This window comes from Mugil cephalus, chromosome 21 (genome assembly GCF_022458985.1).
Source record: "Mugil cephalus isolate CIBA_MC_2020 chromosome 21, CIBA_Mcephalus_1.1, whole genome shotgun sequence".
NCBI lineage: Eukaryota > Metazoa > Chordata > Actinopteri > Mugiliformes > Mugilidae > Mugil > Mugil cephalus.
The window spans coordinates 17,109,084-17,134,400 of NC_061790.1; the positions used below are offsets into that span (position 1 = coordinate 17,109,084).

General features: G+C 43.0%; 1 protein-coding gene across 2 annotated transcripts; it reads left to right on the top strand.

The window, feature by feature from the left end:
* The first annotated feature begins 181 nt into the window (after positions 1-181).
* kif26bb (kinesin family member 26Bb) lies at positions 182-24,990 on the top strand. 2 transcript variants are annotated; one of them, XM_047574272.1, is made up of 15 exons: positions 182-558; positions 770-1,138; positions 3,209-3,685; positions 6,381-6,502; positions 7,453-7,624; positions 10,794-11,003; positions 11,395-11,488; positions 13,251-13,522; positions 14,207-14,384; positions 14,566-14,704; positions 14,847-15,006; positions 15,345-18,444; positions 20,049-20,204; positions 21,736-21,886; positions 22,877-23,076. In XM_047574272.1, the coding sequence occupies exons 1-15, from the start codon at positions 496-498 to the stop codon at positions 22,929-22,931; spliced, it is 5,718 nt and encodes a 1,905-aa protein (XP_047430228.1). In that variant the 5' UTR covers positions 182-495; the 3' UTR covers positions 22,932-23,076. The 2 variants fall into 2 exon arrangements, with proteins under 2 accessions (XP_047430228.1, XP_047430227.1); XM_047574271.1 differs by having other exon boundaries at positions 183-558; positions 20,049-20,218; positions 22,877-24,990.
* Positions 24,991-25,317: the final 327 nt, after the last annotated feature.

The following is a 25,317-nucleotide window of genomic DNA, read 5'->3' on the forward strand; positions in this document are numbered from 1 at the left end:
ACGAAATCCACGATACTGTTTCCTTGTTACATGGAATTTATTGCACAATGTCGGTTTCAAAAGTCTTTTTACAGCTTTATACGAGAATGTATTACAGGCCATACGGACTAGCAGTGACATAAAAGACAGTTAGGAGATGGATTGTTAACGAATCATAATGTGAAAAGAACAACACCTTTACTCAGCCCCATGCAGCCGCCTGAACGTTTGTCTGAGCTGCTCCTTACCGCCTCCCTGAGGAGGTCATAATAAATAGCCAAGTGAATTCATGAAGTGTTCTCCAGTGCGCTCTTTCCTTCGCCGATGTGCCACTGCCATCACTTCACCTCTTAAACATTGCACCCAGCCGCTCACTTTGTTCTGTCTTTATTTTTTTCAATTCAAACCTAATATGAGTGGACTTTCTGGGCTTTATATTCCAGGAGCTTTGTCAAAATTAAATCAAAATGCCCCCTGCCTTTGTTCGGATATCTTTTTAAATATTTACAAGTTGTCATGTCATCTCTGACTGGAAGAGGAGAGAGATTTCCAGCCTCGATCGGTGGAGCAGCGCACTGGGTAAGTCAGGTTTAATCTTTATGAGTAATGTTTTTTTTGTACGTGTGTGTGAAATATTGAACTGTCTGTAGAGTTGGATGGTGATGCTGTTGCACTGCTTGAAAAAAAAAAACACATTTTGGGTGTGGTTACAGTTGTCCACGTCGACTGATATCTAATTTCCCACTACCAAAGCCCACATGCATCCTTCTAATAATGATTTATTTCTCAGCGCTCAGAAGTGCAGCATCACTGCGAGCCCGTCTGCTTTCCTGCAAGCATCAGAGGGAAGGACTGCCAGCTCAAGGAGCGCCCCACTCCTGAGGGCGCCGGAGGGTCCAGGGGCGACTCACATCGGAATATGTGGCAGGGAGGAGATGATGTCCCGTCCTACAAGTCCCTGCCCGGAACCGTAGGAGACCGCATCAGGAGCACCATGTCTTTCGGAAGTAGGACTCTGTGCAGAGGATCTATGCCGGCGAATCCCGGTTATGGGAGGTCTGAGCGGAAAGTTGCGTGCTGCGAGAAGTGCTCGGGGACCCTTGTTGCTCTGAAGAAACAAGCTCTGAGCCTGGCTGTGCACCATCACTTCTCCTACAAGGTCAGTTACAGTGGTGCTGTGATGCGAAGGTGGCTGAGAGCAGAGAGAGGATCATAGAATGGACTTAGTTAGTTTTAACATGAGCAAAATCTTCATGTTGTGGTTGAGCTCAATATATAGAATATAAGAAAGTCACATCTCCAGACTTCTGACCAGGTGGTAGTATCAATAGTAAATACATTAATGTGCTGATATCTGTGCATTTTATTCGTGCAACTATTTGTGTTGTAAAACAAAACGAATTTAAACGATTTTTCCCCCGCATGTGTAAACTATAAAACCATATAAAGTACATCAGCACATAATAATTTTTTTAAAAATTATTAAATTTTTTTAATTTATTTAAAAAAAATATGCTGAAATTTGTGTACAACATTACAAGAATTTTTAATATTGGCTGACATACTGGATGGAAAAATCTTAATATTTCAGTTGGGGTGTGAAAATAATGAATGGATTTTGTATATTTTATATTTTTGTAATATATTTAAATGAACAATGGATTTTGAAAAATGTATTACTAATGAACACTTACTGGCAGCCCTCATAAAAACATGCACTATAGGCTTTGACATGTTTGGACACATATAGTGTTGCATCTTCAAGACTATTAACAAGTGTTTTAATGCTCATGTGGGCACATCTGTCTCTGCACCGGTGCCTTTTAGAGGAATGCTCATCTGGACATTTATCACCACAAACATCCATCATTGGGAGTCAGATCGACAAAGGAAGCCAGTGACATTCAGACGCGAGTGGTTTTAAATGGGAATGAATATTTCATCTCGACATCCCCATGTCATCTCTACGGTCCTCTCCTTTGAGGGAGGGCTATTTATTTTTGTCCTCTTAAGTGGGATGGGGCACGGCTACCATCGTGTTTTAAAGAGAGACCACAGAGTATGGTATCGTTGCGGCCGTAGACATGGTCAGTGGAAATCTGATAAGATGGCTAGGTTCCTTGCAGGTTTATTGATCTGAGTGTGATTTCTTAAAAGCATCGTGGCTCTGTAATATCATCTTTTTAAGGGGTGGCTCAGACGGAAAGTCCAGTCGTACGTCTGGCAACTATACAGTCTTACGCCATATATCTGTCATCACTTCTATTTATGAGTGGAGGCTGGTTTGCCTATTTGACAATGAATATCAGGACGTACCTTTGAGTATTTTTTTTTTCTATGGGGCAGCTACATGTACCTCCAGTGGTTTTAGCACTCAAGTGTTTAAATGACTTTGTTTTGCATAATAGGTGAGAGCCCCTTAAGTACTCCTCTGGGGAAACAAGGGTCATTGATGGCTGGAAGCTTGCAGGATGGATGGGGTGGGTGGGAAGAGGCAAAAAGGGAATGAGTGTACTTGACGTTGAACAAATGAGTGTCTTTATCAGGATGAAAAGTGAAACAATCGTTTGATGTTTGATTCCATTTTGTTAGACTTGACTACCAGGATACACGTTGGCAACTTTGGTGTCAGAATCCTTTTTTTAGAAGGGTGATTTCAACTTTTTCAAACTTCCTGTCTTCAGAATGTTCTTTTTTTATAAAAAAATCCCCTATCCAAAACAGTTGTCTATAACAATGAGAGGTTTCAACAACGACACGTTGGTCTCCTGTTTTTCCAGTTGTCCCACAATGTGCTGCTGTTGAGGATTGGAAGAGACATGTTATGACACATTTCATCCATTTTAAAGGTGTAGCGAACACATTTTTTTTCATTGCACTTATACAGATCACACGGATAGCATTGATCAATGTGGCTCCCTCCATGATTACTTCACTAAGTGCTAAGATTGCCTGCAGTTCCTTCCCACGACTCAATTCTCATACGCCCAGTGATCATTCATATAATTCTCAAGCAAACAAAGCCAATTAACTTCAGTATTATGTCTCCACCAGACGCTCAGGCTGGATCTGTGATCTCATTAGGTTTGTGAAAATGGAACTTAGGTCAATTACGGGCAGGTTTTGTGCAGGAATAAACAAGTGAGTGTTTTTAGTACATCTCAGGCAGCCCCTGCTCCAGTTTATAGTTTTAAAATGATTCCTGCTACCATTTTCTCACATTTTGTAGGACTCAGGTGACCTGTCGGCATTTCTTCACGACAACCTGTGCGTCCAAAGTCGGTCCACCGCTGAGTCCAGGGAAAGGGAGAGGCAGCAGGGTGAGTGTGGATCATGTGGTACGAGTCTAAAGCAGCTCAAACAGGAGGCCATCCACCTGGCTCTGAGTAGGGGTCAGCCACTAGCCAAGCCCCCTTTTGAAGCCAGCCTCAGCACCGGCTCACTGCTGGGACAAAGTGAGACAAAGCATGGAGACAGGGCTTCAAGAGAGGCTGCCATGGCTCAGCATCAACCACGCAGTCAAACCTACAGTCCTCACAGCCCGCGAAGCCCCAGGACACCTCAGAGGACCCCTCAAACCCTCCGACGCAGGGGACCCAAGCTCCCCAACCCCGATATGGATCGATGGGTAGAGGAGCAGCAGCATCGGGTGACTTCTAAATCTGCCTCCAGTGCTGATGGTGTCGCAGTCTACACTTACCATCAGGTACCCCTAAAAGCCTTCTCTCATCACTAAATCATATATAACACTTCCCCCAGTGTACTTCCCCCTTTTATTGAGCTATATGAGTAATGTATGTCTTTACGGGTGCACATGTCAGCAAGCCAGTGCCTCATAGTGCCTAATCAGGGCCTATTCCAATCCCATGCTGGAGCACGTTGCTTAAAAGTACTTTACTAATGGAATGGAATTGGGTCATGATTTACCCTCGCAATAAAAGCCAGCCAGTCAAAAAGCACTTGTGATCAATAGGGGGATGGTCATATTTAACATTGCGGCTGGTGAAATATGCATTACTGTGATGGAAGTCATTGCAGACTGAGCCGTCCTTCCCCAGTCCCCAATAAAAAAGGTTATAGCTGAACCCATTCAAGGTGAGTGAGAGCTGTTTTTGTTTTACAGGATATTGTTGGCTTTATCTTGTCACTTGGTTCTGTTTGTTTGAGCACTCCACAAACAGCAATGTCATACCAAAGTAACTGTAGGTGGTGACATCAATTGGTTGGTTTGATGCGTAATGGTCATTTTTTGTCATGACAGAGCCAGAAACAGAGCAAGAGATTGCTCTACCACGAGCATATCTAGCTAAAGCCAGACCTATGTCTGGCTGTAGTTAAGGTGTAGGTCTATGCTGTATCCTTACACCGTATGTAGCCTGGTGAAACATAAAATGCATAAAAACATAAAAAACAACAAGCGGCGGCAATGCCGACGGTAATTGGTCCAAAAGGCATTTCCTTGTCTCTAAGTGGACAAAACAAGCAAATAAAATTCTCTGTGCTTCTGCCTCCTACACGATCTGCACAAATGTCTTGTCTGTTTTCTTTGATTTCATTGACTTTTACCAGATTCAACTCCAATGACCTGGGAGGTGCATTTAAAGCTACAACATAGGAGCTGTGTACAGCTGACTCAGAAACCTAAATGTAGCTAAAGTATCGCACAGTATAGTATTACCTTCAAGGAGAAGCAGCATTTCATACTAAAGTTACATCAAACAAACTACACCACCTACCAAATCCATGAATGCTGTTTTATTCTCAGGACACACCAATTAAAGTTACTCTTCATCTTTTCTCATCTGTCTTGCTTGTCCAATCATACAGTATTGTAAGCCTGCACATTATTTTGGTTCATAAAACATTCTTATCTTACATAATGAATTCTAGGACTTCACTGTCAAACAACAGCGTTGTTTTCCTATGTCTTCTACATGAATCATCATTTTCCTTTTTGTTGCCTGGGACGGGCAGCTTTCGCCGCGGTCTTTGAGCATTACATCACGTATGAGCCCTTTCAGATGGATTCTCATTTCAGACCAGCCAGCACGAAACACTGATGAGTCATCCATAGACAAGATTTTCATCCGATTGGAGGAGTTTGCCTACCCTAATTGAAGAGCTGATACAATCTGCCACGGAGAGGCGACAAAACTGACAGCTTGAAATGAGCGGTTTGCTTTTGTCTGCTTCCGTTCGAAGTCAAGGACACAATCCATGAGGAATTTTACTGCTTTATCGACCATTGCTATCATTATGCGCAGTGTGGCGATTTGAAGGCAACCATAAGTGAGGGACCATTAGGGAATGCTTGGCCGGAGTGGAAGAGGGCTGACAGAGTCTTTAATTGAATAAACCTGTTATTCACAATTGACTTGTCTAATTAAATGTAACAATGACAATGCAACACCTTAAATAAAGCTCGGGTGGTGTAAGACTGTACCAGAGATTAGCTAGGCGGGTCCAGCTCCAGAGTGGATTGATACAGGTTATGTACAGTGAACGTGGAGGTCGAAGAGTGAGGAGAGAGGAAACGACAGAGACAGCGGAGTAAAAAAAAAAGAAAGAAGGGAGGTAAGAAAAAAGACAAATTAAGTCTGTTAGGATCAGAGGCAGAAGGAAGGGACGGAAGGTGGGGGAGGACAGGAGAAAACAAGAGACAATAAAAGGACAGCGTATAAGAAAGAGAAAGTGAAGAAAAAAAAAGGTTTTGACCAAGGTTTTGACCAAAAAGAAGAGAGGATGAGGGTGGGGATGAGGGAGGCAATGTGTACATTATCCATATAGGCTTCCACTCGAGTCTAATTCCAAACCACTACAGATCTCCTCTGGCACTAATTGGCACTTTATGGTTGGATGTTATTAAAAGAAAGCAGAGTTTACATTGTTATGTGGCCTAACAGGCCGGGACACTGATGATGTGGAGCTTGAGAGCAGTAATATAAAAATGTTAGCTCCGAGGCCCGCTGCGGGGCTCGCTGACTTCCTGCTGACCTGCAGCAGACGCATGCTGAATGGGTCACGCTGCACACACAGTTGTGAATGAGTTCAGAGCACATACGCACCTCGGAGCTATGGCTGTAGTAAGTGTTGGACTATCTTTTCATGGGGCTGCTTAACTGATGGTGTGTGGCAGTGTGTGCGCTGCGCCCCTGCAGCTCTGAGTCACGCTTTAAACTCGGTCTGCAGCCGCTACAGCCTTCACAATCTATTCCTCACACTCCAAATGCAGCCAGACTAATGGTGTATGTTTAACCCACTGCGCTCTCCGTGCCCTACTTACACAGACGTACCCCATGCTACTCCCTAGAGTAATTCCCGTGATAATAGCCCCTTTTGGAGTCGGTGCTGGAGTGCAATTACAGATTTGGATTTTTATAATGAGCTTTCTCCCCTGGCAGGCTGCAGATGATGCCACTCTGAGCTGCGGTGAGACCGGGACCGTACAGACAAGCTCAAAGATCCCTCACATCTCTAGAGTGGTGACCATTGCCAACACTGCGGCTATGTCCTTTTTGGCCAGGTAAATATATCGATACCTAGCATGGTGTAGGATTTCATTGCAGGGCGTGTTTCCACCATTGCAGAGGCAGCTAGTCCTACAACCAGCAGAGTGACAAAGCATATTATTCGTCCTTTAAAGTTATGTCCTTGACAACGTAGGTCTTCAACAGGGGGTCCGCTACCCCTAAGCAGTCCATGGAGGTACTGCAAGGGGGTCGCAAACACTTTGGTAGATGTTTTAATTTTCTCTCACAAATTTAAATTTCTTTAGATGCATATTAACATGAATCCAACATATTTTAACAAAGGGATAAATGGAGTTAGAAGACGTCATCTTCCAGTCAGCACTTTACTCATTCAGCGATACAGGAGCTGTCTCAACAGCCAGAGTTTCACACAGAGTCACTTTAAGCCTCCTGTGCACAGTAGGCCCCGCCCCCATCGCTGCTGAACCAATCACAAGGCCACATATTACACACTGACTCTGTCAGGTTCAGGTCAGCAATTGGCCAAGAGCCTATTCAGCCCCCAGGGGACATCCAGAAGCACACTGATTATTAGCATAATAGAAGCTAACAGTGCAGTTCGCTCCGCCTCATCCAGCTACTGAAGCCAAAATCTATCGCTTTGTTTTATTTTCTTTATCTTTTAATTTCATATATATATATACACACACACACACACAGAGTTATACTGTATGTATGTTTATGGCAATTGCATGGCCATCCTACTGTTGCACTTTTGAAATTAAAAAAAAGAATAATGAACCTGTGTATTATTTGAATAGCTTAATATTGAATGCAAAATGATGATAATAATGTGTAAATAGCACTAGGTCAAGTTCAATATAGAACACATATAGTAGGTAGGGCAGATCTTTGCATTGAGTGTAGCAATGTAAAAATGATTTATACTGGTTACACCATAGGTTTCAGTTGTATGACATGCCACCCTCTTCCTTCCCTGCAGGGCAGCAGAGAAACTCAACCTGACGTTGAGGAAAAAGGACCAGGCTTCTGGTCCAGCTCCCTCTCATCTCTCCACCTGTTTCAGGGAGATAATCCAGAAAAACCCACCGTCCGCACCCCCCTGCCTGCTACAAGCTGCCACTAGGACCAAAGACTCGCCCAATGTTGGCAAGGTGGACTTCAAATTCTAACACATCTCGATGCAGATCTATCGGTTTTAGGGGCAGTTTGTTTCAAATTACAGCAATTATTCGCAATCTAACTGGTCGCTGATATTAAATGTCATTTGATAATGCACCGAAGAATGAAACTTTAGCCCATTTCCATTGTCAGAATGGAAACAAACAAAAAAATGTGTACTATAGCTGAGTAGCGCAGTACTTGGGCAACTTTTCTTTGTACATTACATTGCAATGTGTAAATGCTTAGAACAGGTTTGAACTGGTGATGCATCTTTGAGAGAATATAGTACCATCCTTGCCCACAAACAACACCCTGGAAGTGTTTTTACCATCCATGATGCAGAGTAAAGAGATCACAGTCAATTTGTAGGAGATCCTATATCAGCCCTCCTCCGTGATACACTGTAATGTGGTGCTAATGTCTCCGTCTTGTTCCTCCCCTCCCTTCTCCTCCCCTCCTTTGGGAGAGAAACCGGGGAGATCAATATGGCTGCCTGCCCTCTCCTTGTCTCGTAGATGGACTCTTGGGTTTTGTCTAGAGTTACAGATAAAGGGCTCGGATAGACCCAGCCGCCAGCCTCGCTGGCCCAAGCACTCAGCTTATTGTACCTCGGTGTGCAAGAAAATGTATCCAAGTGAGAGCGGAGGTAGATTTTCTTCGCTCGTAAATGGGTCTCTTGAATAATTTAGCCCTCATAAATAGAGTTTGACACATGTTCAATAGGGTTAGGGAGTCACTTCTTACGCAAGGTATTAAAATTAAGAGGAGGGAAGTGAAAAAAAAAAAAATCCTTCACAGACACCGGGAACTTATCATGTGGCAGATGGAATAAGGTTTTCAAATTCAGCCAATGAGGGATGATGTCATCGCGGTGTAATGCAGGTCTGTGTAATTTCAAGAAAACAACATTCGACTGGTTGTCATGACGCACAGCTCTACTCGAAATCTTACTGACCTGAATTTCGAGCAGGAATACATTTATAATTGTTTTACAAACCGTAATAGGGCTGACTGTCTATGTTGACTTCCAGCTGCGGACCAAGACCTATAAGCCATGTCGAATGGCTGTCAGAGTCAGGATCTAACTGAATTTAAGACCTTAAAGCCTCTAAATCTCAGGCTTCCTGGAGAGAACTGCATTAAGGAATTAACGTCAAAACATGCGGAGGTATGCCTGCAGTTGTCAGTGCATGTTTAGTTGTTGCAGTAACTGAATCAACTCATCTACTGCAGCCTAGAGATGTTTCAGTTACATATTCTTCTCCTTGACAATCAGTTCATTAAGATTTATGTTTATAAATGCGTTAATGACCACGAATCATGAACACAGACGTGTTCAGAATGGTACAGATTTACCTAATAATATCAGCTGCAAAGATTCATAAGATCAAAGCATGTCATCCTTAGCTCATCCTCCCAATGCTCAACCCTAATACCTTTTGACATGTGTCACTTTGTTGTGCCAGGTTTTCATTTTTACAACAGAGCTAGCCAACAACATATATTGCATAAAACAGTTTCCTATCACTGCTGGGCAGCGGGGGCCCAGAGCACAAGTATGACTACTTCCATATTCTTGTTCAGTTATATTTGATGTCAGAAATAATGGAGCTTCATAACGCTTCATGGTGATGATCATGTGTTTGAACCTGGCTGTTGTGAATCCCTGTTTTCATTATATCACTCTTTTTTTATATATATTAAGGTGTCTGTAGTTTGTTTGATCCTTTCCCCAACATAAAATTCAAATAGTACAGCCCCGTCATTTTTCACCACCTCTTGTCAAGTCTGCTTTCTATAGAGGGCATGTATTGACGTCACCGCCGCCCCCGCGACCACGCCCCCGCGAGTGGCAAAAACATGGTGAAATCATTGACTCTATATGGGTGAAATGTATCAGTAAATACAGAGAGACCAGGGAAAAATGTGGATTGTCAAGTCAAATTAAGGACAACTGGACTCGACAATGATCCATACGAACTAGTATGGATTTGGACAAGTGGATTAGACTCAGTTTCAGTTAGTTCAAGTTATGACATCTAATCATTCTTCTATGGTGGGAGGATCTGGCCAAGACTTTTTTTTTTTAATCTCTATAGTCCCATCGGTCAAAAGTAATATTCTCTAAACACAAATTGTCAAATCTATGTGGGATGTTTACACCAAAAAAACACTTCCAGATGACGGTATATTTGTCTCCAGTATATAAACCGGGCATTCCCAAAAGATATGAAAGTGGTTAGCTTCACTGTTACCACAGGCTCTCCAACAACCTGTGTTTGGTATTAGTGTTCCTTGTTGCAAGGGTGTAATGAAAAATCTTGACAGATTTTTCCAGCTGTGTTTTCGCCATTTGTTTGAACATGTTGTCTGCCACTGTAATATACATAATCTTTTCCAGTCATCTGCAGACAGTGAGAGACCACATTTCTTTTCCTGTTTCTGTTTTATATACAATGAACTGTGAGAGCTGGCTTGGCGTAGCTCAGAGTACAGTTTGGATACAACCTTATGAATTACTTGCTTTCTTAAACACTTCTTCCATACCTATATGTTCAGACTGCTTTCCAAATCTGTTGGTTTAGTCAATCGCACAATAGCTCTTCACCATTTTTTAAAATTAATTTTACTATTTAGGCGGTATCAAAGCCTATGATTCAAACTAATGCTGCTAATCTCCATCTTCAACTGTCACTTTTTGAGACTCAGTGGCCGTAACCATGGAGGCGTCTGCTTGCTGTGACGTCACGTACATACCCTCTATAGAGAATCCGAGGCATTTACAAAATGTAACTCCACGGGGCTCAGATGACATCTAGCCATTTTTACTCTTCTGTCCATCCCCACATAGAGCCTTCGTAGAGGATCATGTTTACTGTGTTCGCATGAAAGGTACACATAAATTACTCATAGGACGCGTCTGTCAACTTAAAACATAGTTTTGCAGGTCACGAAAATTAGAAACACTAAACACAAGGTATGGCTGTGACTGATGGTGAATGTATGTTTATGGTCATAGCTCATAAATTCATGAAGACATCATTTCAGACAATTTTGAAGTTATTACACTTCATCTTCTGGGACATAAATCAGTTTGCAACCCCTTCTCACTGTACGGAAATCTCACCTTGGCTTTTTTTCATTTCCCTCGGCATCCAGGTCAAAGTCGTGCTGAGAGTGAGCCCAATGCTGTCTCAGGGCCAAGGCCAACCACCTGTTCTTTGGATTGACCCATCCAAGAAGAGAGTAACTGTAATGGAACCAGTCACCAGAAGCCAACCCCACACTATAATGACACTGGGTAGGGAGGGAAAAAGTCCTCTGAAGACCTTCAACTTGGATGCTGCCTATCCTCAGGAGTCAAGTCAGGTTTGTCTATTCCTTACTGTTTCAACAAATGTGTATACTTACCAATCTATCTCAATGAATTTGTGCTACTCTGACAGATATTTGATGGTGGAGCATTAGCATTACATGTTCTCTCAAGTATTCAGTGTATACAGTGCAACAATTCCCTCCTGTTTACATGACACCATGGTTGGTTCAGTCTTTTTGTCTGATGACCTGAAAACTGATAGGGCCTGGATCACCACCACAATAACACAGTCCATCAGTTGTATTCAACTTTCTCCAAGCTCTGCTTACAATATCTTAGCCCAAGGGAATCTGTGGAATCCGTATTCATCCTGCCTCTGTTTCAGTGTTGGATGCAGTTTTTTGAATCGTAAGATGCCTGCTGTCCTTTGTTCTCTCTGACCAGGCCGAGGTGTGTGCTGGCGTCTTGGCTGACGTCATCCGCTGTGTGCTCAGCGGCAGCGATGGATGTGTTCTCGGTTTGGGATGCGCTGATGTGGGTGAGTAATCGGTGGCTGTGAGAGGCCACGGGTTAAAGTCTCGAGATGAGAGTGGGGGGCTTTTACATGCCCTCCCTCCCCTCTTCCCATTCCTCCCCTCCTCTTGCACCCCTGTCCCACTCCTGCTATCATTCACTCTCTCTCTCTATCCCTTGTGCCTTGTGTCTCCATTTCCCCTCTCTGTCCTGGTATCAATCTTGATACACATCTCCAGCCTCCTTCCTATCCTGCTCCATGTGTCCCTTTTCTCCTTTCGCTTTTCTCTTTTTCTTTATTTTTTTAAGTAGTGACAGAAAAGTGTTGCCATTTCAACTCTTCCTTCCCTAGTTATTCATCTTTTACCTGTTACTTTGTGTATAAAAGCCTTCTCATCAATTATGCAGCACATATGCTTTTTTAAAAGCGTCCCATTGCTTGACATTTCAGCATGCTGCACAAAAATATTTTATATTTGCTAAAGAGAGCTGAGCTCAGGAGGGACTGTAAACAAAGTGGACTATAATATGTTGCTATTAGAGAGATGGAACCCTGCACTTAGCTTTGGTGAAGGGGTTTAATAGATTTGCGGCAGACACATACATACACACACATTCGTATGGCTATCTTTGTGAGGACATTCGTTGACGTAATGTATTCCCAAGCCAATTACCCATCTCAGCTAAGTGCCTAACACTAACCCTTACCCTAATCCTGACCATAGCATAATTATGACCTTTACCCAAAAACCAGTTCTTAACCCTCAAACAGTCTGGTAAAGAAGTGAGGATGGTCCAAAATGTCCTCACTTTGCAAACTGGTCCTCAGAAAGATAACTGTACAAGAGTACACACACACACACACACCCACACACACAACCCCCCATCCCCCCACCGCCCCACCCCACACACACAGGGTAAGGACAAGGTCTCCTTGGAGATGCTTTTTCACATGACGCCACTCTCCGTAAATCTGATTGAATTAGTTGGCCAATACAGACTACATGTGGCCCACAGCCAGGAGGATATCAATCTCCTCCACAGAATACTATTCGCCCTGAATAACGGCAGCCAGCTCGGCCTTTAATTGGGGCGAGCCGATTCTCTTAGCCTCATTCAATTAGAGTTTGGATAAGACATGAGGGGGTAAAACAGGCCCATAAGTCAAAAGTAATGTAGGGCAAAAGTGCACTAGGATGTGGGTAGTTTAGTCCCTAAAAGCATCCATTTGTGTATCGTTGTGAGTTTACATGTTGTATTGTGTTGGTGCCAATCTTCAGCAGTTCTACAATATTTATCCGTGTTTCAGGACTCTTGCATTATACACTACCAGTCAAAAGTTTTAGAACAACATGCATTATCCTCTGATATAGCTGGTCAGGACTTCATCCTACACCAAGATGATCACCCAAAACTTTAGTCCAAGCTATACCAGAACTACCTCAGGATAAAAAAAACATGATGGAAAACTTGAAAACATGGAATGGACAGCCCAGTCTAGACTTTACCCTCATGGAGCTGAAGAGTGAAAGCAAAGCACCCTACTGATGGATTGATTTTTCATAGGCACTTGTCACATGAAGCACAGCTTGAAATTAGCATGTTAGCTGGCTAAGCTAAGTGATATCCCTACCCAGGTTGATAATGACCTTTAAGGAAAATAAATTTTTTTTTGGACTCATATTAAGCTTGTGTGTGTGTGGCCATGTGTATATTGCCATATTGTATGTGTAGCGCTGTATGTATACATAGGTAAAAAGATCTGCACGCTCTGCTGTCCACCTCAGGTTCCTGGTCCAGCATGGTGGGGAGCGGTGAGAACATCCAGAAGCTTGGGGTGATTCCTTGTGCCATATCCTGGCTGTACAGCGCCATCGAGCGGCGCCGGGAGAAGACCTGGACAGATCTGACCGTGTCAGTGTCTGCTGTAGAGCTGTGCTGTGGAGAGGAAGATACGCTGAGGGATCTGCTGGGGGAGGTCGTCCCCTCATTAGGCAGTATCCAGGACAGCCCAAAAGCCCATATTAGAGTTCAGGAGGACCCAGTCTACGGGATACAGGTAGATGGATGGATGTTTCTGATTTGGAAAAATAGGATTGTTAAACTGCTTCTGCTGTGCCTCTTTCAGCCTAAGTAGTGTGATCCAGTGACCTACATTGGTGATGGCTTATTTGATGGATATTGGCATGATTATGTACAGTACAGTCCTTAAATGATAAAATAAACAGTACTATCTAACAACTACAATCTAGAGAGCTCACATTGCAATTCTTCTGGTGTGATCACTCTCAGCTAGATTTCACTCATTGCCTTCCAGGTGTGATAAGGATTTTTATTGAGACAGTTTGGATAATGGTCTACGATGTACTGGAGAAGATAATGCTGGTGGGGAGTGAATCCTATTAGACTGCATAATAGATTACATCTGATCACATTATGATTGCGTAGCTCTCTCCTCCCTCGCACTGCTGTTTGTTAACTGCAAGCCACCACGTCATTAGTGTGGGTATGCCATTCACTCTGTTTGTGCTAAATGAAACCTACTGTATACAGGAAAATGTTTGTCAGTGCAAACTTGAGTTAAAGCCAACTGCAGCTTTTATTTTACTGTCTTTACTGTATACCTTTGTTGATACATATTGGAATGCAACAAAATATAAAAAGTCACGCAGCAGTCTTTTGTAAAAAACAAAACAAATTCACACCCCGTAAGATTATATGATATATTCTTCCTTCTTTTCAGCTACGTAACCACAACAGGGTGAAGGCCCCCACTGCTGAGCGAGCTGCTTCCCTTCTGGACGCAGCAATTGCCGCACGCAGACACAATGACTTTGTAACGTACCTGTCCCACAGCTCCATAATGTTCTTCACTCTTCACGTCCAGCCCCCTCGTACAGAGAGCAGCACCATTGGAAAAGGTTGGACCAAAATATTCAGCTAGCATGTACCTGGCGATTTAAGCATTGATCAGTAAATTCTTATACAGTTGACTCAGTTTACAATATATCTTGTAATTACTGTGCTCTTTATATACGTATCCGAAGGCATGCAATCTTTTTACATTTACACTGTCTGATACTTTCTGGTTCCCATTCTTAGGATCACGTGGCTCCACTAAGTTGACCATGATAGATGTGTGTAATGGCATAAGGGGTATCAACAAAAATAAACCGCCCCATGCTGAACTGGGAGCTATTGTTCTGTCTCTTCTAAATGGACATAAAACAACCCCCAGCAAGTAAGAACTCCATAAAAACTCTATAAAATATTGCTGTTGATGTAAACACTGTAAAGACTTTGTGATGCTGTTGGTCCAACCAAGACTAACAGTATCTATAACATATACAATTAACATCTAGGTGTTTTCACTGTTTGCACAGGGGCAGTAAATTGAATATGCTCCTTCGAGAGTCCTTGAGTCATGCAAATTGCCATACTGCAGTGATTGCTGAAGTCGCTAATTCACTGGTGCACCTTCAAGAGACGATCTCTACCATCCAGCTGGCTTCTCGCATACGCAGGTCACAGAAGAGGACAAAGGTACAGTCTTTTTACAAAATAAAGTGTAAGTAGGGTGTTTTCACACCTAGTGTATTGTTTTGAAAAATGGGGGCTGTGTACAAATCAATCAAATTGAGACATTTTAGAGAAGGCGATTGTATGTCTCCAGAGCATGTCTTTTTCTTCTGAGGTGCGTCCTTCATAGCATATGTAGAAAATAAACATAGTAACATATCTGAATCGGAATAAAATAGAAAGGACGCTTATAATTTATGGCATGTTCTGTGCGACTCTGAGATTGTTTCCACTTGTTGACTATTATTTTGAATCTCAAAGAAAATCCTGATGAAATGATGTGATCCATCTATGTCCAACAGCAATCCACCTCATGTTCTCCTTGTGGGAGGAGTCTGACCAAAGAAAAGAGAGGGCCTCAGTCTTTGTCCCTGAGGGCGTTTCACTCCACCGATGCGGTTGATGTCGACAATCGTCCTTTCCGGCTGCGTGGTGAATTAGATGAGCACTCCAGTAGTGACCAGTCCTGTGATACCGTGATCCAAATAGACTCAGATGGCTTGGTCCACTCCAAAGCACCCCCAAGGCTGGCACAGCCCGAGTTTGTGCCCATCATACCTTCTTTGCATCCTAACAAGGCAGACATGGATGACCCAGAGTTTACTGCTCTTCTCCAAGAGCTTCTTAGAATTCCTCAACTGCAGGGAGACAAGAAGACAGAGGAACAGCCAGAGAGGGAGTGTCTTAAATGTGACACCTTCGCTGAACTTCAAGAACGGTTGGGTTGTATTGACGGAAGTGAAATGACTATAGACATGCTCAAGTCTTCCATAAAAGGTGCTTCGCTTAAGACAGTCACAACTACATCACAGCCTCAGAGGGAAACAAGAAAACAGGCAGACACTGAAGCATCAGAAGCGACGCAGACGATGTTGAATCATGGGTTAGGTTGCAGCCAGAGTGCTGTCGGAGAAAAGGAAGCAGATGGTGCCTTCCCTGGAGACAGTTTTCAGAGAGAGGATTCGGGTTTATATGACTGTGAGGAGTGTAGTGCCAACAGCTCCAGTGAGGAACTGCTGAATCAGACTCTTGGTCTTAACCATACGTGTCGTTCCGAGCCTCCCAATGCTAGAACTCACAAGTCATACAAGGAACTCTCTTCCCAGAGCACTGGTATAGATGCACAGGGCAAAGCTGCCAATAGCTCCCGTGCACCTCAGCCTTCAGGGAAGCAAGAGGGTCTTGAAGCTGCTGACTGGTTCAAACCAGATAAAAGGACCTCACCAGTTGGCAAGAGTTCTCCCATATCTCCTTCCCCATCCTGCTCATCTTCACACTCCTTGGCTGAAAGTGTTATACATGGAGATGTCTTACCTAACTGCCCTGCAGAGAACATTAAGGAAATGAAGGCCACTATCACAGTGACTGTCCAACAGCCTCTGGATCTCAAAGGTCAAGATGAACTTGTCTTCTCTATGGTTGAGGAGGTGACCATTAGTGGAGCATATGACAGGGGGAGGACAGGTGGAAACATTATTTGTATCAGAGACACTGTCCAGTCACAGGGACATGATCAAGGCTTAGCTAACTCTCAACCAATCAGGATAATTAGTAATGTCAGTGAAGAATCTGCAACAGCAGGTGCCTCTAATACAACCAAAAGCTTAGTTGTTCAGCCCGAAGGTACAGGGCCTGTCAGTGAAAAGGCCCAATATCAATTCAGAAAGGAAAAAAGGGTTTTGCCCTCTTTCATAAATCCAATGTTAATGAATACAGACGAGGATTATAATTTGGATGATGGCAAAGAAAAAGAAAGGTCTCATGATACTTTTGAGCAAAACAAGTCAGGGTCTGAGCTCAACAGAAGAGATGTCAAATGTCCAGAAGAGAGTAAGAGGAGTGGGCCTTCTGCCCCTGAGACACCTGTCAAAAAGTCTGACAAGACATCTCCATCTTGTAGCCAAATGTCTTATGATCCAATTGAGTTAAGTATCCACAACAAACTGGCTAAAAACAAAATGTGTGACAAGAGCCCACATAAGACAGACAAGAGCCACCCTAGAGACAGTGAGCATGTTTATTCCACTAACACACTAAGGGTCTCAGAGGGGGGACAAAACATTTGTAGACATGTTGACAATAATCCCAAGAGATTTGGTGTTTCACCTGGTTGCCTAGAAACCAACCTTGCTTCCTCAAAAACAGGCAGTTTACCTTGGGGCTGGCAAAATGCCAACTGCCAGGACATCTACCCTGGCTGCCACATGGCGGACAACCCAAGGGGGGTGACATCATCCACTCCGTGTAGCCCAGGGGTAACTCTAGACAGGAGGAAGGGCAGGCAGCTTTCCTCTGGAAACCACAGCCTCCATATCTCGTCTCCTCAAAAATATGGATCAGAGTTCAAACAGGATTCAAATAGTGCTCCCAGAAAGGGTGTTGGATCTATGTTTGAGACCTCAAGTCTGGCTATGAAACCTGATAATACAAACAGCAGGCTGAAATCACCCATTGAGGACAGTGGCAGACTTTTCAGTGCCAAACTGGAGCAGCTGGTTTGTAGGACTAATTCCCTTGGGAGGATCCCAAGGGATTTCCCAGCTCTGGAAAGAGGCAGTAGCAGCACTTCAATGAGCTCTAAGGGGAACTCCAAGGGATGTACTGAAGGGGCTTGTAAGGCACGTTATAAAGGAAATAATGGGGCAGACTGTACCTTTCCAAGGGCCAGCAGGAGCCCAAGGAAAAATCCGCGGTCTGACCATGGTCATCACTTTTTCCCTTCTGAAAACCCTGCAGCTCATTCTGCTAGACACACCCACACCAAGCTCTCTGCTGTTGGAAAACTTAAGTTGGCAAGCCCCAAAGTCCGTCGGCTGTCCGCTCCCAGCATCAAGAACCTCAGCCTCTCCCACAAGAACCTGCACCAGTCCATCAACCGTAGCGCCAGTCTTTCCCCAGACAGTAAAACGACTAACTTCGAGCGGACCTCCTCCTTTTTTTCCTCTTCCCCTCCACGGTCTTATTGCTCTATCAGTCGGACTCCAAGCCAGAGCTCCACATGCTCATCCACAAAATCAGCCATCCAGGGGTTTGTCAATGGTCGGATCTCAGACCTCCTTAAGGAAAGGGCTTCTAGCCCAACTTCAGGAGGACCAGACCAAATGGCTGCACTTCCCTCCCCATATAGTCAGGTGACCGCTCCCCGCATGCCTGATCACATGAGCGGGCACGCAAGTGACACCACCAGCATTCTGAGTGGGGATTTACCACCGGCCATGGGGAAGACATCCCTGCATTTCTCTAACAGGAACAGTTTGGTGAGCAGTGGTTATGACAGCATGCTTAGGGACAGTGAAGCCACCACCAGCAGCACGTCAAACAGAGATTCTGTCAGTGACAGGAGCGGCTCTCACCTCAGTGTGGCACGCAGCAGCCGATCATCTCGGAGGCGAGGGAACACAGGTAAAAACCTGTATTAACTGGCCTTTTACGAACTGAACTGGATGACTCTCTCCTCTGGAGAAATTAGAAACTCCAATCCGAGCGCTTGTTATTTGTTGTTGTTTCTGGAGTAGTTTTGCTGATCTCACAATATTTTGATTAGCCCAGCAAAAATGTTAGGATATGCGTTAAGCCTGTAACAGATGACTTGAGTTGGACATTTTAGATAGAGCAAGCAAGCAATGGTTTCTATTGATTTCAATACAATGTAAATAATACCATTTTTTAGCCTGGGGTGGATAATTAGCTGGGAAAACAGTGTTGTCTTTTAATTGTGTCAATGTTTTTAAAAAATTATTAATGCAATTGAGTAAAAGAGATTTTTAATTTTTAAGTTTGCATCGCCAGTAACCATAGTGGTCTATTGCCACAATCATTATAGGGACATAAGGTGTAGATTCATGCCAGAACAACTTAACATGAAATGTAAAATAGGTCAGAGTCATTTAAACATGCAATAGGAACTCAGATGGAGTTGTCAAGCCAGTGTCTACAGCTCTAAATCTATAACTTTAGAAGAAAGACAAAGTAGCGTGTATAGCGTTTTAATCTGACCAAGTTAGCCAATAATTCCTTCTTCTAAAAAGAGCTAGTATCTTCAAACCATAAAGAACAATTCTTTTACATGAATGATAGTTCTATGAAGACATTTTTGCTTTGCAGTCTGGCTGCATAACATATTAATGTGACATTAATTAGAGATGGCGCATCTGTGTGTGCAGTCAGTCTTAGTTTCCTTTGTGGCATTAAAAGCCAAATTGTGTAGGAAGTTACATCATTAATATATGAACCCAGTGGCGGCACTTACTAATGGAAGCATAAATGCAGAAAATCAAGCAAATTAGAATGTGTGTGCATACTAACAATGCTTGCTAATGGAATTATATGCTGAGAAACCTCTAATAGTGCTTTTTTGAAAAGATGGTTAACGGAGATGATACTGCTAATGGGGCAATAAAAACAGGAGACAAAGCTTTTGTTGGATGGTCATTTTGAATTGAAAGTCATCTGATATAGTCTACTTTCATTTGAGTGATTCAGTTCTTTTTGTTTTATGACATAAAGCAAACACTTACTTTATCTGCACCGGCAAACTGAGTTAATTCCCAAAGAGGTGTCCCTGGAAGCTGCTTTTGGCCTCAGGCAATCTGTTTCCTCAGTTTCCCAGAAGGGCACATGGCCTGAATATCGAAGGCCACTTAGGGAGATTAACCTTCATTTTTCATACACATTTGTTCTTATTGTGGGGGTGATGCTTTTAGCATGCCGGTTGACAGGACTAATGTAGGGTTGCATGAATGCTCTCAAGCAGTAGCCACCTTGTTGATGCAGCAGCACCAGTCCGAGAGCAAATGCTGGCTCGATGTGATGCCAAACACAGAAACTGAAATCAGCTCGATTACGGGTCAACTAAAATGTATCAAACATGGCTCGATCAGCCATTTCTTACGAATTAAATGAAATTACTCGCACATGTTCAAAAATAGACGAAGAGAAAGAAAATGGGGGAGAAGTTAAGAAATAGAATAGCATTCGCCTGGATTTTCGCTTTCTCCCTGCTGTAGGTGGTCACCAGCGCCGTGTTTCCCACGATGCACCCCAGCCCCTGAGACGCTCTGCGAGCGGTGTGCGGTCTCGCTGGACAGACCGGGGAATCCCGGAGGCTTACGAGATGAAGGTCTATGAGATCGACAATGTGCAGAGGATGCAGAAAAGAGCAGGTGCTGGCAAACAGGTGCTGGGTTTAATTTTGATTTTTGTTTTTAAGAGGTTAAAGGGCATTAGGTAGTATACGACCTTTATCAACCTCTCCTGGCAGCCGACGGGCCACAGTTCCTCAGTGGAACTTGCTACAAGGAACTCGGACAAATGATTCTTTAAACAAGACAAAAATTTGGGTGGCTATATTGCAATCGCTTTGCGGTTATGATTGTGATATTTCTTCCATAATTTTTTCGTTTGCTACTCCCAGAGTTCTGAAACAATATAGACGGATTGTATATCAAAATGTACACCTTGATCAGGAATGGTGTGCTATGACTTTTCTGGCTGGAGAGGGATTTAAGACAGGGGCATGGTTTAAGGCTAAATTAACAAGCTTTTCAACTTCCTAGATAGACACCTCCGGTATGTGAAACTCATAAAGTTGAGCGTATCAGACACAGTCAGCTGTAATGTCCCACTTCCAGTATTGGGTTCATCTCAGTGAGAGCAACTCTGGTTTAAAAGGTTACAGTCTGAGGGCAAATCCCTCCTCCTCTCTTATCTGGGGAGAAGAGCGCCTGACATTTGCCCTTCAGGAAGACGCCTGTGGCTGTACCAGGCAGCTATCAGGTGTTCATTATATAAACAGAAGCGTCGTGTTGCTTAAGAGAAGCAAACTCGATGAACCGTCTGCGAGTTAAGCAAAGCCCAGATAAAAGACCCCGCCTTGCATTTACAGTTGAGATCTGCTTGAAAACAAATTGGGGGCCATGTGGTGACGTGATGGCCCCTCGAGGAGAGGTCTGGCCTCAAGAGGCTGCTCCCTGCCTCCGCCAACCTCAGACCCGACAACTTTGATACAATATTAATGACCACATGGGGGAAATTGGGTCAGTGCTGCAGCAAGAAACAAAGAAACACGCAAGGACAAACAGAACGCACTGTAGGTAGAAGACATTGCACAAATTTCAATTAATGAAAAAAAAAGATTTTTGAATCTTTTCCTGTGTTTTGTTGATTTATTATTATTATTATTATATATTTATATTAGAGAATAAATAAAAAGCAAGGTCTCCTAATAGCTGTGGTGGAGGAATACTGCAGGATCATTTTTAGAGCCTCTGTTTCCTGTTAATGTGCACAACCTTGCTGAGTTTTACTTAGGTTAATGAAATCAGAGAGTAACTCTATTTAGTCGCCTACAGATCTGTTTTGTTTCTCTCCCCAGAGGTGATGTCTCTTCCCTAACATGGTGTTTATTTGTCTGTAAAGAGAGGGAGGGAGGTGGTGCTTTCCATTCGGCCTCTCTCTCTGAGGCTGTTTGTCTGTGCGGACGATTCAGACCAAGCTACTTTAATTTTAATGAGGACAGCAAAGAAATGAGTGGAGAGTATCATAATCCAAATCTAGAATGTGAATTTAAGGTTAGCATACACAAAGTTAGGCATTTGTAAATAATAAATAGCTATCATTTTAAAAAATTATTATCATGCATAACAAGTGCATAAATCAAAGCAGTGAAATGTGTGTATGTGTTTTTGCCACCAGGGGCCAGCGTGCTTCAGTGCCAAGCTGAAGTTTTTGGAGCACCGTCAGCAGAGGATCTCAGGGGTCAGAGCCCGATACAACAACCTGAGGAGAGAGCTGGAGGACGCCAAGCACGACCTCATGCTGGAGCCCGCCAAGTGGAACCACGAGTGTCAGTGACATTTGTCTATTTTTGCTGTGAATGGGTGCCATACACAGTGCTTAGGCTTACGGCCTTAGATCACCTTAGATCAGGACTGTAATGTAAAACTCCCATTTTATTAGGACAGTGTCTTGATTTATTTTTCAGTTAATCATACAGTTATTGTTACCATATTTAACTGTTTAATGCTATATCCACACAAGAGTGTTTTAAAATGCATGTTAATTCAAAAAAACAATCTTCCAGACAAGCACTTTAACAGTTCAACAAAGTAAAAAAAAAAAAAAAAAAAAGGAGAAGTAGTAAGTTGTTGAAGAAGAAGTAACACCACTCAAAGCAAGAACGGTCCACCCAAGAGTTATTGCTCTGTGAGAACAGAGACAGATGATTATGATAAGAATATGGTGATGACTGCTGGTTTCAGAACCTCTGGATTTTTTCTGGGCATGAGGAAAGAAAAAATAGATTGTGTGTTGAGTGTTAATCACCACCGGGTGAATATATAGAAATTGGTAAAAAGTACCCACACAAAAAGAATTAAGTCATAAAAGGATGCAGCCCTAGTCGTAATGTTTGGGTTTACCATTTTAAACAAAATGCCTAAAGCACAAAGCATTTTTACTTCATACACAGATAATGTGGTGATGTTCTGGAAGGTAGGATCTTATGACTCCTAGGCAGTTTAGTCCTCTGCGTCAGTATGATGCGGTAGCTACAGCGCAGAGGCACAGTTTGACTTTTCTCCGCCAAAAGTCTCAGTCGCCATCTTTGAAAGTGAAGCAGGACGTGGAAACCACCTACACCGGTGTAGGCTGCGTGCACAGATTACGGTGTTTATGTCCCACAGTACCTTAAATGAGGCTTTAGTAATGGTCACGTTGAACAGATGTCAGTATTAACATAGTTTTGGTCAGGAAGTGTCTTGAAATAACAATAGTGAACATAAGAAAGCAATAATATAAATAATAAAAACAATAATATCTTGTTATCCGTCCCCAGTCGACCTGTGGCAGACTTTCGAGGTGGACTCCCTGGAGCACCTGGAGGCCCTTGAAGGGGTGACAGCTCGGCTGGAGAACAGGGTGAGCCTCTGCAAGGCCAACATCATGATGGTCACCTGCTTCGATGCTGCCACTAGGAGGCGCCATAAGAAGCGACGGCGAAAAGCCCCAGAACAGAGGGCCTTGAAGGGGTTTTAAGTTGAAATGTACCTTAGTAAGACATAAGACCTGGTTGATGTCCTGTCTTTAGACTCAGATTTTTATCAGCAGTGTTCACTGTTGCTGAAATTACACACACACACACACACACACACACACACACTGAAGCACCACAGTGCAGCCCAGTGAGGGCACTATAACATGCCCTCACTGGGAGGTCAAAGGTCCTAAAGGCTGGCAGCAATTTTTCAGGCACTTACTAAGGGCTAAACCATTACCTTACCTACACTGTTACCTGGCAATGACTACGTTTATATGGACATCATGTCTCCAACCTGATTCAAATCATTCTGATTAGATGTTCTGACTTTACTATTTACATGGATGCGAAGTAGAATGACCTTATGGATATATGTGCTCATGTGCCCCTTGGGCATGTGCAAAGATTTTTAATGTTTTCATCAAATCCACAAATATAACAGAATGCATCAACTGACGCTGATGCAAACATGCACAGGAAGAACATACTCATTCCACTTGGAGAGCATACTAGGTCAATCATATTATGAGGCGCCTGTTCACCTGATCATCAAAGCCTTACTCCACTCTTCACAAAACTTCTGGTCTCAGTCTATTCTGAGGGACATGGCCTTTTTAAGGAGATCATTTGAAGAATCCTAGTGTCCATGTGAATATAGCCACGTGCACTGCACATGTGCAGATTCTACATCTGTCCCGTAAATAACCGTTAACACAGGGTCTTCGTGCTTCACTTTTAGTTCTGTGTGCTTTTTTCAGCTCACTGGAGAAACAGGGAATGTCAGTGTCACCAAAGTATTGCATCATTTCCTGTCCTTGTATAGAATCTGTTGAATTTTCAAAACATCACCATTTTTCGCTTTAAGCAAAAGAGACTCTTGATCTTATCCAAGTTCTCTGGAAGTCTTCCAGTCCGTCGAATACTGTACAGACAGTATGTTTGATGTTGGCTATTACCACCATAGGTGCTTAACTGTACAGGGCCAAAGTCAAGCACCTTTGTAAGTGTGTTAATAATCCAATATCACTCCGTTTAAGCAACTTCTGGGGAAACTTGATGCATACATGTTCCTCAGCATCTCCACAATCAAGTGCACAGTGCCGCTCACTGAAAAAGTCATGCAATTTGAATTATTTAATAAATAAAATACAGCTTACTATTAAGTTTTTAAAACTTAATATGACATTTATGTTATATTCTTTACTGACTGATCAAGCTGTTTTTGTTGTTGTTGTTTTTGTAAATCAGCCAAGATACTGACTTGAACATCACTTGAAGAAGAATTTCTATTTTGTAGCAAAGCTGTGTCAGACTAATGAAGGGATTGGTCATGTTTTTACAGTGGAATACCGTGCCACCCCTGACGCCTTTTTTTATAGATATCTGGTGCTAAAACAGTTAAAACTGTGCAGAGAAACTAATGTAAAGAAGCTCCATGGGTTAAAAGGACGCCGCGCTGAAGCAAGCGTTTTGCAGCGATCTCAGTGTGCGATTGAGCTGCTGGACGAGACGAGTGAATAATCTATACAAGTTAGCTGAAATTCCTGCCAGGAGAAAATTGTGAATCTTTTTTTCGACCCTCTTCTGAGAATGGGTGGTCCGTGATCGATAAACTGACTGATAAAACACATTAGGGAATGAATGGGGACAGAATAAAAAAATGCAGATTGTTCTCCAAATTGTAATGGAGGAGTAATTAGTTTAAAGGAATAATGTCATTAGCCCTGTGGCTCTGAGCCAATCAGACGTCAAGGGCGTACTGATGAATAGTAATCAGAGAACATTGCTCGGATGTCTACCTGGATCGATGCACTTACATATAAAAAGGAGACTTTTACTGGATGTTTGTTTAGTGAATCCTATTAATCAGCATGTTGTACATCACTGTGAATAAATGGCCACTGTGTTCAGACTTCTCTGTCTTCTGTATGTCTGAACCGAAAGAGGGAGTAGTTATGTTTGCATGGTCGTTCTGTACAATCTACAATGTTACAATCTCTTGTAATATTGCGACGCAGCACAACATCAACAATAGGATGGGGTTTGTTGTCCGTAATGAGAACAGGCAGAGTATACCCCTTAAGCTGCCCAATTAAAAAGGCAGTGTTGTTAAAGGAGAGACAGAAAACTGGAAAGAAACATACGCACAGATGCTTCCTTCCACGACTTTGCCCTTCCTCCGTTTCTGCTTCACTTCCTCGTTGCCTTGTTGAAGCCACAAAAGCAGCAGCAGCGGCAGA